General features: G+C 41.7%; 1 protein-coding gene across 3 annotated transcripts; it reads right to left on the bottom strand.

Annotated features, from left to right (window-relative positions):
- Positions 1–2,466: 2,466 nt before the first annotated feature.
- Positions 2,467–15,055, bottom strand: LOC123185184 (methionine S-methyltransferase). 3 transcript variants are annotated; one of them, XM_044597163.1, is made up of 13 exons: positions 14,675–15,055; positions 13,061–13,120; positions 7,982–8,175; positions 7,408–7,614; positions 7,225–7,320; positions 6,279–6,467; positions 5,885–6,073; positions 5,572–5,808; positions 5,314–5,448; positions 4,876–5,187; positions 4,536–4,715; positions 3,344–4,309; positions 2,467–3,004 (listed from the first exon to the last, which is right to left on the bottom strand). In XM_044597163.1, exons 1-13 carry the CDS (start codon positions 14,976–14,978, stop codon positions 2,690–2,692), a joined length of 3,384 nt encoding a protein of 1,127 aa, XP_044453098.1. In that variant the 5' UTR covers positions 14,979–15,055; the 3' UTR covers positions 2,467–2,689. The 3 variants fall into 3 exon arrangements, with proteins under 3 accessions (XP_044453098.1, XP_044453103.1, XP_044453109.1); XM_044597168.1 differs by lacking the exon at positions 13,061–13,120; XM_044597174.1 differs by lacking the exons at positions 13,061–13,120; positions 14,675–15,055 and adding an exon at positions 10,482–10,829.
- Positions 15,056–16,090: the final 1,035 nt, after the last annotated feature.

Here is a 16,090-nt window from a genome sequence, read left to right on the forward strand (position 1 = left end):
TGGAAATGTTAAGCCCGAGCCTAGATGTCACACTTTTGACAACTAACTAATATAAGAACTTCAATCAAAATAAAGAGAGTGAGATTTTTCTTTGGGGGTCTAAAATCGGAGTGGGACCGTGTGTTGTGGAAAATGTTCTTTAGATTGATAATGTATAATTACATACAATACGCTGAGAGGTAATATGTATCTGGCACTCATATTTTCCTATGTATATCCTAAGTCGAGATAACTAGTCATTTATGACTTAATTGTAGATACTTCCTCCGGATTTAAATATAAGACCTTTTAAAGATACAGACTACATACTGATGTATATAGACATATTTTAGAGTGTTGATTCACTTATTTTCTTCCGTATATAGTCCATAATGAAACCTCTAAAAGGTCTTATATTTAGGAACGGAGGAACTATTTTAGGTTTGCTACACATGGCTTCTTATTTTATTTTTTTGTATTACTCCCTCTATTCACTTTTATAAGACCTTGAAGACATCTCACCTTATCTATCAAGATTCTTACCAACTCAAGATGCTCACCACTGGGGTCCTGAAGAGACAACTGGTTTCCATCAAGGAGCTCTTTGCAATCAACCACAACATTGGAGAAGGGTGGGTGTCACACCAACCAAGCATTACGGACTCAATTTCTAGTTGGTGTGCATGGTGTAGGATGGTTGATGGATATGGCGGATATAGCACTATCATACATTATCTATTGTTTTTAACAAAAAAAGAACTATCTAATGTTTTGCATATTTTCTTGTATCATTCGCTGCGACTCGAGAAAGTGTTGGATTCTATGTCTTCTAGGCACAGCCGGCTAGAAATAGTCCTGTGGGGTTTGTTTACTCGCATGTTAACAACATACTATGTGGTGCATGGGTTGTATTGTTGTATTCTCTTGCTATCACTTTGAAGGTGTTATTTCTTGTACAAAAAGTATCTACGAGATGTATGAGTAGACGCGTGCATCAACTAACGAAGATTTTCGGTCTCTAATCAAACTGCGATTTTTTGTCCGGGAAATTGGAACTTCTAACGACAACAATAGCTTGCCTGAATCCATGTCTATTAGTACAACTTCCCATGGGTTCGATACCTAGGGTCACCCTTGGGGAAAAGTTAGACAACAGAAACCAGATCAAAGATAATCAACTACCTAGTCAACGAGGCGCGTCGCACCGTCAACGTGTCCACCGACAAGCCAGTGTCTGTATGAGAGGCCATCAGAGAAGGTGACGCAGACCACCGTCGTAGGCACCCTTGGCGAGCTGACCTACCGGATGAACCTAAATAGCTTTCTGGGCCACGGCGAGTCTTGCCTCAGGTATGCATCCTACGATGATTAGGCCAACGAGGGTGGTGATCATTGTTAGCACTAGCCCAATTCTCTCTACACAAAGGGTAGGGGGTCAATGTCCCCTCCCTATTAAGAACAAATATATTGCATTTACAACACCAATTAACAATCGCGAGATAGACACAAGAAGAGGAACAAAGTGTAAAAGATGTGCGGTTTTGATCATAATCAGTTATAGTTCTTAAAAAACCATGACATGATGATCATTGTTGATCAGGTACCCTGACGATCCATACGACAAAATATGGGAGTCAAGTCAGACATGGTGCTGCAAGCCAACTACCTAGCCAACATGGCACACGACACCGTCAACGTGTCCACTGACAGGCAAGTGTTCGTTGCCACGGACGAGAGAGACCGCCATCGTAAGCATCCTTGGCGAGCACACTATCGGCTCAGCCTCAACAACTTCCTGAGCGATAGCTGGGCCGTCTCCTACTTCCTAGGCGATGAATGTTTTACTCTCGTGTAAAATTTCGTGAAAATATAACATTCAACGTGCTCAAGATAAAAAAATATATTCAAAATCGGTACTCTGGAAAAAAAAACTCAGTTTTTGAAGCAGTAATTTTGGGCTGCTTGTTTTGTTATTTTTACCAAATCATCATGAACGTGATCTCTTTACAAAAAATCATCGGTAGGGAGAACACTCAAGAATGTTTGTCTAAAGAATTTCGGAATTGTTTGATTTTTCATTAAAAAAAATTCAAAATTCACTGTTCACCCGGCTGCATTTGAACCTGGGAGCAGAATGTCACTTTCAGCTAAACAACACTTTCTCTGATGAGCTCAGCTCCATCATCGTTGGGTGTCATTCTGGTTTGTATCCCGTCAAAACTCAATGGATTATAACTTCAAAAGTTTTTACTTTTCTTCATTTCAAACAAAAATGTCATTTTTCCCAATTCGTTAAATCAAAAAATCAAAATGGGACACAGTAGTCATTTTTTAACTCTGCAACACAACGGTCGTACTCTGAATTTGTTTTGAGTTTTTCAAAAACTATTGCTATGTTCTTCATCAAACAAGTAAAAAGATGTACCTACAGGTCTTCCTTTTTCTTTGGTTAATTATATCCAACACCACTACGCTGAAAGAAAAAGGTACAAAACAAATCATCTTCTGATTAAAAGTAAACATGCAGTACATTCTTCAGAGCACAAGAAGCCAATGGCCAAATACATTTACATCAGAGATTACGTGCTTTTATTCCATTTCGATTTGAAACAAAGTATTTCAAACAGGTAAAGAAAGATAAGAGTTGGTTACATCTCATCTCTTCAGGTTTTACAGTTTTTCTTCACCCATTTGACCCACCCCAACAATCCTAGTTGCTACCATTCACCTGAGGACTGCCTCCCAGGACCAGCTCCCTGAACCGGGCGATGCACTCCATCGCCCGGTCGAACTCGCTACTCTCCAAAGCGAAGCTGAACCGGCAGTAGTCTGGCACCCCGGTCCAGGCGCTGCTGCTTATGCACAGCCCAGTGGACCTCAGGAGGGCTTCCCTGATGTTGTGGCCGTCGAGCTTGCCCTCGAAGCCGTCCACCTTTAGCGATTTGCCAATGTAGGCGGTTGGCTTCGCCAGCATCGAGATGCCTCCATGGCAGCCCGCGGCGTCCCAGCCACAGCTCTCAAGTGTCTGTTCATCACATCACAGGAAAATAAAACAAGAGAAGAATATGTCAGAAATGCCTAGCGAAATCAGTTCTTACAGCTGCAAAAGTATGTCCAAGACTGTAAGTGTCTAGCTAGTTGCAGTTTATGCAGAGGCCGGGGGTCATCCTCCTTTTCTAAAAAAAAGCTAGTTGCAGTTTAACATTTTGTACGTCCAAGTGTTTGACGCATTTACTGCTGAGAACTCAAGAAACTCAGACTGGCCTAAGGTTTCTACCAATTTTTTATGTACAAACTAAAGGGGGAAGAGCTGATGAGCGGAAGAAAATTGAGAGGACAGCACAGAATATCGCAAAAGGCTAACCTTGATCAGGTGATCAGCACGATTCTTCAGCGTCTCCTTCTGCTCAACGATGAGATCAGAAAAATGCTGATCCTTCTGGTTCTTAAGGCCCAACAGTTTCCTGAAAGTGTACTTCAACGTGCTGTGTGGTCGACTCAAGCTTGGGAAACTGTAAAATGTGTCAACCAAGAACGAGTCGCTCATGATCAGAAACCCAAAGTCAAGCCCGGCCGTGGTCAGCTCAAAGGACAGCTCTCCGAGCAGGACAACAGAGAACGAGGGCTTTGAAGACTTCACATTAGAAAGACATTGTTCCAAATTCCATTGGCTACAGCCAGTGGCTTGGAACTCCAGACCAGAGGAGGAGGTATCTATCAGTACCCTAGCTCCGTATTTCGCACAGACAGATAGCAACTGTGCTATATCATCATCACTGTACAGAAAGCCAGTAGGGTTAACTGTGGGACCAGAAATATAGACCCACGGCTGAGACACCTTCTCTAGTGTGTCGGCTAGGGCACTTGGTTCGATCTTGAAGCCTGAATCTGCCTTTGTTGGAATAGTCAAGGTAGTTGCATTCACAAACTTTGCTGCGTTGACATAATGCCCATTGGTGCCCAAGGGGAAAAGCAAGGTGCCCTGTTCTTGCATGCAGCAAAGAACAAGCTTGTTGAAGAGTGCAAGACAGGTGTTCCCGTATATAATTTCAGAACCACTGTCTGCTGCAAAACCATAGCTATCTTTCACCAGCTGCTGGATGCTGGAACGGACATCGGTTTCAGAATCAGTGATGTTCTGACGAACAAAACTTTCAAAAATGGAGGCGTTTACTGCAGAAGGTACTGGCAAGAAGCTGCGATCCAGATCCATATGTATGACACCGGATTCCTTGGAACCAGGAACGAAAAGCTCAGCTCCTTCTAGGGTGGACATAGCTGAACTTGAAAACCCTATCATCTCCTTAGAGATTGCTTCTGCAGGTTCTCTCTGAAAAAGAGCAACGAAAAATTAGAGGGAAAAGATGAAGACATAAACCAAACATACTGAGGAGCTCATTGTGGCGTAATCATAGTACCCAGCTAAGAGGGCACTAATCCAAATTCATGGACTAGCTTTCCCGTGCTGAGGGGAGTGTCCACTTAAACAGGCCATTCGACATCTTGTGCTCAGAACTGAGTGAGATGGAGAACTGGAAGAGGCAAGCCATGTTTACCTCTTGTTGTGGATGCCGGTCACCAATTTGAAATGCCAGCAGCTCATGGAAAAGACAACCATAATAGTGCTGGCTGATCACAGAAGTATGTCCTTCCAATAGCTCAATAGTCTGTGACAACGCCTTATAAACAGTTGGATCTTCAGAAATAGCAAAAGCAACTTCCAGATCAGAATAAACCTGCAAGTAAGATGAAGCAAACACAAATGAGTACATTTAAACAGTGTTTCTAAAGTAAATATAAGAATGCACCAAAAGTTCAATTACAGTTCCAGGCGGATGGATATAACATAATATGTGAATCAATGGACATTAATCGCTGTGGTAAAGTTACACGCACCTGATTCTTTACTAAGCCACACAATATAGCAGCATGTGAAGGCAGGGTCTTCCCAGCAAGATATTTCAATACACCATTTGAGCTTGGCAGACTAGACAATTCCAGATGTTCTGAAATATCTAGTAATAATCGGGAACCAACATCTTTCGTTACGCTTAATAAGTTCACGAAAGCAGCACTGGTGATAGCCTCAAACTGAGCCATGCCAGTAACAACAACCTGAGGCTTCAGTTTCCTGATCAACTCAATCAGCAGATCTGATTGGCGTGGTGCTTCTATTACAGTTACTGTGTCTTTAGCATGGTTACTTTCCTGAAATTTAAAAGAGGGGCAATAACATCAAAATTCTTGTCAGCATAATTTTTTCTTCACAGAACAGACATGTATTTCCACAGTTCCAAACACACAGAAAGAGGAAGGGAGGATTGATTGAAGTACCTCAATTGCTAAAGATGTTAACCATTGCTTGGGCAAGTGTCTGGTTAGGTGTTCATCAACAATTGCAAGTCCCGGTGAGAACAATCGAAGAGCATTTTCTATAGCAACAGCACGGGATGGGAACACAACAACATTCTGTTGCACCAGCAAAGAAAAAGGAGTGTCACATGAAGCATAAGTGAGAAGCACCAAATAGGTTGATCTTGTGAATTTCTAGTAAGCAAACATAATTGCACAGGAATAAACACCAAGTCTTACGTCAGGAGTTAACGGGATGTGGTGGTAACTCTTCATAAATCCAGCAACAAGATTCCGGAAATTTAAACATCCAGCTGGAGGCTCACAAGGATTAGATGTGTTCTCTTGCAAGAAACTAGCTAGGTATGCTAGGAAAGGAATTTTTTCATCAGCAACAGAATCGTCATCGAAGGACAAATCGAGGGAGCTGCTGACTTCATGGAATCCGTCTTTAAGGAACTCAAATATTTTCTTCACCTGAAATTCTCCAAATTAGTACTATTCCTGCCATTATATTATTGTTTTAACAAATGTAATCAGAGAGCATAGGTACCTGGTTGGGCTGGCGAAGTTGACAGCTATACACAGACAAAGCATGTGAAATGCGGCCACCGGATTTCATGTATGCCCATGCTGTGCGTGCACACACAGGCTGATCCCCAACAAGATCCATAAAGAACTCGAATCGATGTCGGCTATTTTTCTCAATTTCAACTAAAGCAGAGATGTCTGTGTCGGCAGCCTGCAAAGACCCAACTAGTTGGTAATGATCCTTAACAAAAAATGGCCTTGTAATATAAAAATGTAAGCTAGGAGTAGATGAAAATTCTAGGCCCAGCTAAATATTGTATGCAACATGAAGAGCATATTTTCGCTAACCAGTATGTAATGCTGGCATGGAAAAACACTGGGATTAGTTAACATCTAGTTAGTCAAAGCATTGCTACCTGCATAATTTTTGTTTGCCAGAGCTTATTGATGCGAAATCCACGGCGTAGAAATAGGCGCTCACAGACACCTTGTCCTGGCCGGCCTCCCATGTTGAATACCATAAGACCACTAGGCTTTATCACAGATATCCCTTCTTCAACAGCACGAGCAATCAACCCGAGGCCAAATTGGTCCTCAACAAAGCCCTGGATGCAGTAAGTTCACAAACAAGCAAAATTAACAATAGGAAGCTAGAACAGTACATTCAGCCATAGTAACAAAGATTGACTTGAGTAATGCAGTGTAACATCATGGCATAAGAATTGTCATTCTTTTAGGAAAGGAAAATTTTAACAGGCTAAAAGTGCTGCTAATAATTTCCATATTCCATCAGCCATTTTTTATAGGAAAGACTGGGGTGCTGACCGTGTTTGTCCATACAGGTTGTAAGACCAAAAATTATGCAATAGGTGGAACTTGAGGTGGAATTCTATTACAGATTACTACCGAAACAAGTAATCCTAGTACCCAGGATTTGGTCTGCTAACCCCTATCAATATATATTATATACTGCTAGTGCTCTCCATCCTAGGTTCCTAACTACCTAGAGTTAAATTGATTATACTGGTGGAACCATGTCGTAAGTACAAAGCAAAGCATACATTATTTCTACCAAAACTTCATTTTCTTATGTAAAGGTAGGACCACATGCTTAGAAGGAAAAAGAAATGCTCAAAAGCATATTTTGTAAGCAGATTATGAGCAAACATTGCTAAGTAGACTTCCAAAACTATATGTTTCATCGATCCAAAAGTCCTTGCATGGGATACAATTTAGAAGTTTTCTTTTCCTTTTGTTGTTTGAGAAAAAATAAATAGATTTGGGGACTCTGACATGAGTAACCATTTAGTAACAGGTAAACTGAATGACTCAAGTTTAAATAGAAGACATATCTCAACTTACCTGAAGAGCACAGTAGTTGCTCAATGAGTACAAGAACTCCTCACTTGAATTTTCAGTTACAATCTTTGACATCGCCTCTGGATTGGGGTTAAGAATCTGAAAGGCAGACATTAAGGGCATTTTCGTTAAGTTCTGATCGACTATAATGCCCTTTCACAAAAAATTGGTAAAACCTGACCATACCTGTGGTATGCATCCCACAATGCGATCAAGTTCTATCTTGTTATCTCTACAGTAAGAAAGAAGATCAGATTCATAGAATTCAACTCTGTCAAGCAATGTTTTCCCCTCTGCGTCGTAGATTGGGAGACCATCATCGTCTAGTGCATTCAAGTAAAGATTTATCCATGCAATCTTGATAGCTCTTGGGTTTATATCCAAACCATAGACCTTCAAAAGAACAAATAATGCTCAAGTAAGTTAATCTCAAGCTGACTGCAAACTAATTTGATTCACTTATATGTGTGGCTCAAACTACTAAGGAGCATGTCATTCTTGTTTTTCTTCCTTTCAAAGGAGAGCGATTGTTCAGCATCGTAGAAATAATATGTAGTGGTAGTGCCTTGCTCAAAGTTTGAAAGCAATATGCTCAACAGGTATTATTTTACCAGGTATACCAAGCAAATTAGACCACCAGCAGACTGGCACGCGCCTAAAGTTTTATATTAAGTGACCTGAGTAATTTTCTAACTGCTAGAGGTCCCACTATTGCAACAAAGAAGATACGATAAATATCCACAGAACATGAGGTACCAACCTTCGAAGGGCACCACTTCTCTGCAAGTGCAATAGATATCCAACCATTGCCACATCCCAGCTCTGCCACTGTCTTATCCCTGAAGATGGAATCTGGGTGCCGATTGAGACCCTCATAGAAAGTGAATGACCAATCTTCTGGAATAAAAATGCTGGGTATCTCCATCATTGTTAGCTTCTTTCTTTGTTGGAACCCTAGAAGCAATTGATAAATTTGTCAAGATATGAAAACCAAACAATAGATGCTTGCTAAGGAAAAAGTTAATGCATAGTGAACTGGGAAAGCTTTTACTAGTGTGCCAACTAAAGACGACAACTTATACACAAAAACATTAACAATCGTGTCAGGTCCAGACTTCAGGTAATTGAGAATCTTGTAAAATCATAGCTGTTCCAGTGCAAAGGCTACGTCAATCTATATACAATATTACTTAACTAGAGACATGTTGTATGTATGCTATATTTTAGTGGTTATGGCAATAAGTATCTCAGGTTCAACTGTCATGTTTTTATTCTTACTATGATAGGAGGTGGTGGGCAGGTTTGTTCTGCCAAATAAATAGAAAAATGGATAACCTTTCTCTTCTAAATTCTGACATGCAGTAGAAATGTCTAGGAGTAAGGCCATCAAAATACTCCTTTAAATGAATCATTTCGCCAATGCCTCAGGCTGTTCTAATCTCATATGTGTTTCCCTTAATCTTTTTATCATACCTCCACAAGCCAATAAGTTAGTAAGTGTTGAACAGACCAATGTGGTCCAACTGAAGCCATATATCTGAATGCAACTAGCTAACCATCCCCAATTCCCCAGTAGTTCTTAGGTCTGACTCAATTTGAATTCTGACCTATTAAAAAATGTCTCCCTGTTTCTAAATTGTACACGTATATATTATATACTTAATGATTGAGGAATCTCTCAAAAAGGTGCCCAGGATCAGATATATTAACTTAAGATTGTCCAACAGCAAATCCTGAACCGAAACATGTCACACAGATGAAGAAAGGCATTTCCCATTTGATAAAAGAGCCACACGGACAGCCTAAATTACTCAGCAACCGAGACAAGCTGCTCCCTGGATAAGGAGCATGGGGACCGAATCATTGTACATACATAAATATAGATGTATAGTATATCCTTCCAGGGACACTTTACACTAGCTTGCAGCAGCGAACAACATCACGCAACGGCCACATGGTCAGCACTCCAGCGCAATCACAGGATACGCCGATTCTGAAATATCCCATACACATCGCAACAAACGAGATGCTTTTGTGCTATATACTATACAATCCACACATAGTTGTGCCCTTGTTATTTAATCAATAATGTAATCGTTTTCCTTCCAATTGGTGTCTCAGTCACTGGGCACACAAAGTCAGATCTTCGGTGTGTTTGCTAGTATGGCGATAACACAATAATACTCTCCACTGAGCTGCCAATAATGACAATTTAATAAGTAGTATCAACTGAGCTAGGCAAATGCTTTATCACCGAACCAATTTACTGACAGCAAGAACAAAAATTACTGACTGCAGTAACCGGATCGAGCCCGTAATTTTCCACCGGACCGCGAGATTCCGGCTCCCAGACCGCCGATTCCGTGAGATATACTATCAAATCAAAGCCCCGTGCAAGGAGGCACGTCACAATCCATTAAGATTATTATCCAGCAGCAAATCCTGAATCGGAAGCACTTGACGAAAGGCATTTCCCACTTGATAAAAGGGACAAACGGAGAGTGTCCAAATTAACCGAGGCAAGCTGCTCCCCGGATGAAGAGCATGGGGACCGAATCCTCCCAGGGACACCTAAGGCTAAGCTTACAGCAGGCAACTGTATGAGGCAGTGGTGGCCAGTGGCCACATGGGCTACACGGTTTCCCAAAGGATCCGATAGGCATGGCAACAAACAAACAAGATCGTTGTCGTGTGTGCTGTTTAAGTAATGTAATAATGTTATCCTCTCCTCCCTCCCCAATGGGTGGGTGGATAATCGGATTCTTGGCAAAACTGGATCCTTGCTTTATTTGTTTTTTGTTAGCCTATTGCTGATGATAGCACTGCACTTAGCAAGCGGTGGCAGCGCAAAAATCTACTCCTACTTAGGAGTAGTCACTAATAATAATAACAGTTTTGCTAAAGCACATCTAGATGTGCTATAAGTATTGCACATCTAAGTCCTATGTCATTGATCTTATGTTGAGATTCATGTGGATATTTTCTTTTTCTTTTTTCTTTTCCTCTTTATGCTTGATTCACTCGCTTAGATGTGCAATAACTAGAGCACGTCTAGATGTGCCCTAGACACACCCTAATAATAAAAACAGGGGGAATATATCTTGCCAAGAAACTGGGATTTCCGGCGGCGGTAACCGGATCGAGCCGTGATTGCCCACCGGGCCGCGAGATTCCGGCGCCGAGACCGCCGAACCCACCAATGGCGGCAGATTTACAATATATTTTTTCCTGTGCGGGTCGGGGGAGGAAAAAGGAGGGACCTTGGAGGTGGGGGTCGAGCACGACGTCGTGGATGCGGAAGTGGAAGGTGCGGAAGCACTCGAGGCCGGCCGCGGGGCCACCGGCGGCGAAGCGCCGTCGCACGGCGCCCAGGAGCCGCCTGGCCTCGGCGCGCGTGGCCGGCGCGTCGAGCCGCTCCAGCACGGCCTTGGCGGCGCCGTACGCCGCGTCGCCCGACGCCGCGCACGTCGCCAGGAACGCCTCCACGTCCGCCGCCGCCGCAGCCATTCCCCTCGACGGACCGGGCCGGATGGCTCTGGATGCGAGGTTCGAGCGGGAGTGGGAGGAGCAGGAGGTGAGGTGTGAGGTCAATGAGGTGGACAGCAATGGCGGAGAGGAGGCCGGCTGGATATATAGGGGCCCGTGGAGGCGGGGCGAAGGGACTAGACGTCGTCGCCGTGGACGACGAGGGCACAACCGTCAGTTCCTATTTACTCGGAGATCCTGTGACACCAGCAGCAACTCATTTTTGCTCGAGAGTTTTCTGAGGCTGCAAATGGTTTTTTTCTTCTTTTCAACATTACAATAATATTTATTTCAAATTTCAAATTTATCATGCGGCTATGGATATTTTTAGCGCAATAATGCTGCTGTAATTATCATTATTATTACGAGGCCATGGCTTTTGAAAACATTGAAACCACATGATGATTGTGGGTTAGGTGAGCCACAAAGTTGGTGCTACATAGCTTTCTCTTATCTTTCATTTTGCACTTTCTTCCTCGAATTCCGCGGATCATTATATATATGGATCTTCTAACATATGGTCCATGGGATTGGTGTGTATGTATATGTATTATTGGTGTGTGACTTTTGCTCCCATGAGTTACATTTTTCGATGACGGAAATGGACACCCACGTGAACTCAATCCATGACTTTTGTTTCTGATGGCGAAAATGTTGTAAAGATGTATATATGGCGCCATTTTTCAGTGCCCATGTGCGGTGCATGGGAGTTTCATGACTTCTTTCTTGTCTTCGCCGTCATTGCCGTAAAATGAGTAGGAGATGGGACAAGAAATAATTTCAACTTTGACTTGCCATGAACCACTAACTAACGTACATATTTTAGTTTGCCCTGAGAAAATTGATTAAATTTAATATGAATAGTTATCTTTCACTCGGGAAAATTATGAATTATTTTCCTCATGTGTTGATCTTGATACCAAAGGTAATCAAGAGTTGATGCATGACTCTTGATGAACCATGTATGCGGATAAAATTATTGAGTGTGTGTTGCTATATTTGACAATCAAAATTAATGGCGTTTTTTTGACGTGTGAAGTGTACCTAGTCGACACATGGCCCCGTTACACGCAATAACGCGTTGACTTGAATAGACCATCTATAACAATGACATGTTAGCATGCATTAACTTGGTAAGTCACGTGTATGACAATTGACAACTCACTTATGTGGATAATATCATTTGTCTTCTACATCATATGTCGTCATATTCATCCCCACAACAATGAAGCCAACAATGTTTTCCACGTGCGATGTGTACCTAATTAACACATGGCCCCATTACACGCAACAATGTGCCGATTTCAGTATAGCAGTGACATTGTAGATAACATTAACTTCGCAAGTCACGTGCATGCTGGTTACGCAACCAATAATTAAAGAGCACCCCTTATGCTAAAAGAACAACTAGTTCACTACCGTGTGTCTCACGTGCTTCATTGTCGTTTTCATTTTGATAATTATAGAATTCTTGAATATCCATCTGATTTCTTTTGAAGAAAATGAGAGCTGCCCAAATTATGTCGACGTTCCACAAGATTTTATACATATAATTTAGCAGGGAAATGTTTTGAGGCCAGTTTATGCAAATTCTTATTCTTGGTACACAATACGTATGACAACAATTTACTTGTGAAAAATAACTATATTTTTTTGTGACACACCATGAGTACTTATCGCAAAAACTGCAAGTAAGACTTGAAGGTTGGCTCGCCTAGAAGGTTTTGGTTAGTTGTTAGTAGCATGGATAGAAAAAAAATCCATCACCGGGCCATGGACTCTCATTGTCACCGACTATGATAGCAAAGACAAAACAAACACATATAGACAAATAAAAGATGGAAATTCTTCTCAGTTGATAGCTTGTTTGTTAAGAAGGACCGATTGGTCGAGAGATAGATAGATGGATAATTTGACCGAGAGAGGGATAGATAGGCAATTTTATAGATCGCTTCTTCCTTTTCATTTTCACCCTTGACGAATTCAATAATATAATTGTCCCAGTGTCAACATTCACAAACCAAAAATATATTAATTAGGAGTGTTCTCCACGTGTGAAATACATCTTATTAACTCATGGACATTTTTCATCAACCATTTTTCACATTTTTTTGCATCAACCGTTTTTTTACATTTTGTAGAAGCCATTTTTGTAGCAGTGACGTTGAACTTTAAGCCAACGTGTGTGCACTCTAGATTTGTACGGCAAAAAATCATTAAGTAGTAGTACAAATTATACCACTTTTCCCCATGTGGGAAGCTACTGTAGATGATAGTTCATGGCCGTGGGCCACGAAGATATGATGGGCCGAACCTGTCTGTATCAATCGCTGGCCCAATCTTGAGATTGACCCATTCGTGTGGAGTGCATCACCTAAAAGAAAATTTTCCCCTATAAAAATTAAAAGAAATTTTCTGAAAAAAGCTCAAAAAAAAGACAGCTCGATCACAATGTACGTAGCTTCACTAAGATTCTGTAATATCAGTTCAAAGTCACTATCTATTCACTCAAACAAAGAATTTCAAAGTCACTATCTAGTTATTTGCAAAAATAATCACTATTTTCTTTCAGGATATTTGTTTTCTCTCTCGTTTTTTCAGCGACCAGGACGTAGTTTAATTCATTATTATTTTATTTTTAATTTCTAAATTCTTTTGCGAGGAAACAATGCTCCTTTAATTTGATTCTCAAACAGTATATCCTAGCCTAGCATAGAGTGGATAAAATCATTTCGCGTCCAGATCAGATGTTGCTATATTTGCCCCCACAATGATGAAATTTAAAGTGTTACCCACGTGTATGTTTAATAAATAATAATAGTGACATTCTAGAATGCATTTACTCCACGTGTATGTCCTCTAAATATTGGCACGCTAGGTATATGACAATAATTAAGGAGCGCATCTTATGCTCTAAAATACATGGTTTTTGAAATATGTGTGGGTCAAACATTTTTATGTCTACTTGATTCTTCGTTAAGAAAAAGATATTATTTAGCAGTGATTTGTTTCTAATAAGTTTATGCAATTTTTCAGTATCCACCATAACTAAAGCTCTTTGTAGGGGACAATCCAATGAAGCTTTTTGCTGTCCTTTTCTTTAGGGGTCAGCTCAAGCTTGGCAGGACAACTGGGGTTTCCCGTGGGCCTCAGAAATGTGACGGGCTGCAGCTGTCTTTGTCTGTCCCTGGCCCAATCTTTTTTGATTGACCAGACGTTTGCAATGCAACCTCCACTAAAATTTAAAAACAAAGCCCCCCCCCCCCCCCCCCCCAAAAAAAAATATATCTCCACACTCTCAAAATCTTTCAGAAAATCCACCAGAAACAGATAAAGATGGTGTACTTGTCGATCGCAATGTGGTTGTATTTTTGCAGAGATAAAGATGGTGTATTTCTCCTCTCTTTTTTGGCGTAAACCAAGCCAAAATACAGTAGGTAGATCATGTGGAAATTAGTGCTACCTCAGCTTTCTAATGTTCCTCAAAAAGAAAAGAAACCCTCAGTTTTCTAATGTAAAGACTTGGAGGTTGACTTGACTCCGTCTAGCTTAAGCTGTGGTTAGGTGCTGTTAACATGCATAGAAAAATCCATATTCCTCGCTAGGCCTTCCTCTAATCGTCATCAGACAATGACAGCAAGAACAGAACATACATAAATATACTCTCTTTTTTGAAAAAGAGGTTAAACCCTCGGTCTCTGCATCAATCGATGCATACGGCCAGACATAAATATACTACACACACAAATAAAAAGGACAGGAAATATTCCTCACTAGCTCTCTTCTTAGTTGAGAATGATCGATCGATCCATCGATCGGCGGAGAGAGAGATGTGCGGATCATTTGATGCGTGGTTGAGAATGATCGACGGAGAGAGAGAGAGAGATGGGTGGGTAATTTGATGCTTGTTTGAGAGGAGGTGGTGTACCTGAGGAGAGGGTGGTGATGGGGAGGCCGCAGCGTGAGTCGTGGAGCAGCAGCTCCCGGACGCAGAACCCGTACCGCCGGAAGAATCCTTCCTCGCCGCCGGGGTCGGAGCAGGAGCGGCGGCGGAGCCCGGTGAGAAACATCCTGGCCTCCTGCCTCGTGGCCGGGTCGTGGAGGCGGGACAACAGCTCCCTCAGCTCGCCGTAGGCCGCGTCGCCCGACGCCGCGCACCGCTCGAGGAACGCCGCCTCCAGCTCCGACGGCGACGTGGAGTCATCCTGCACGGCGGCGGCGACGCTGCCCATGGCGATCAGAGCTCACCGATCGCGGGAAGGAAGAAGAAGGGATTAGCTGTTGGCGTATGTGTGGCTGGCTCTGTAGCTAGTTGGTGTGTGAACTGATGATATATATGGTGTGGTGATCGCTCGCTGGCTCGATGCGATCGACTAATTAATTAAAACTGCGAAAGAGGAAAGATCACTGTCCAAATCAATCGAGATCAACGCACACCAACTGATCATTCACATGCATGTGGCTGGAGATGCATGCACATTATCGATCATTGACATGCACTATGGGAATTGGAATTGTGATGCCTCTACGTCCGCACGTCAAATTGTATATATATTCAATTCATCATCTAGTCAATCTGCTACTCCCTCCGTCCCAAAATAAGTGCATCAACCTTCGTATAACTTTGTAAGAGCGTTTTTGCAGTTCATTTACATTAGGAACAGAAGTACTTATTTCTATAAACGATGAATTTTATTGACTTAAAATGAAGCATTAAAGGATACAAACATAAAATACGTCTTTGTTACTGAGGGAGTCGTAGGTATCATGCATCTATTTTTTTAGGACCATGAGTAAATCATGCATCTTTCATGGCACCAAGGGCCGTCAAGGAACCTGCGCTGCAACTGCATCTAGATCAGTGTTGGCTTTAATTTAATTCCTTGTGCATGCACAAGTGGGTCGATCGACCTGGCTGCTAGATCTTGTATTCGTTAGTGGTGCACCTTTTACTTGTTTAACATGCATGTCCACTTCATTAACTAGTGTCATGCATGACTCATGATACATGAGTCGTCTAAGTAATCGAATTAACAAACTAATACGTCAAGATGCAGCAGGGGTGAAGGTAATTACTGATGCGAGCTTGCTTCTGGGTTTTTTATTTACAAAATAAGGACCATACATCTCGGCCCCGATTTTCATTGACGAAAACCGATAAAACAAACAACAATGCAACTGCCTTTTTAGGCCCTTTTGTCTGTTCATTTTCATGCCTAGTACTCCCTCCCTCCGTTTCAGAATATAAGGTGTATTAATTTTCATGCAAGTCAACCATTTGAATGTTTGACCGGGATTATATAATAAAATAACAACACCTACTATATACCTAATAAATAAAATA

Source organism: Triticum aestivum, chromosome 1A (genome assembly GCF_018294505.1).
Source record: "Triticum aestivum cultivar Chinese Spring chromosome 1A, IWGSC CS RefSeq v2.1, whole genome shotgun sequence".
Lineage (NCBI taxonomy): Eukaryota > Viridiplantae > Streptophyta > Magnoliopsida > Poales > Poaceae > Triticum > Triticum aestivum.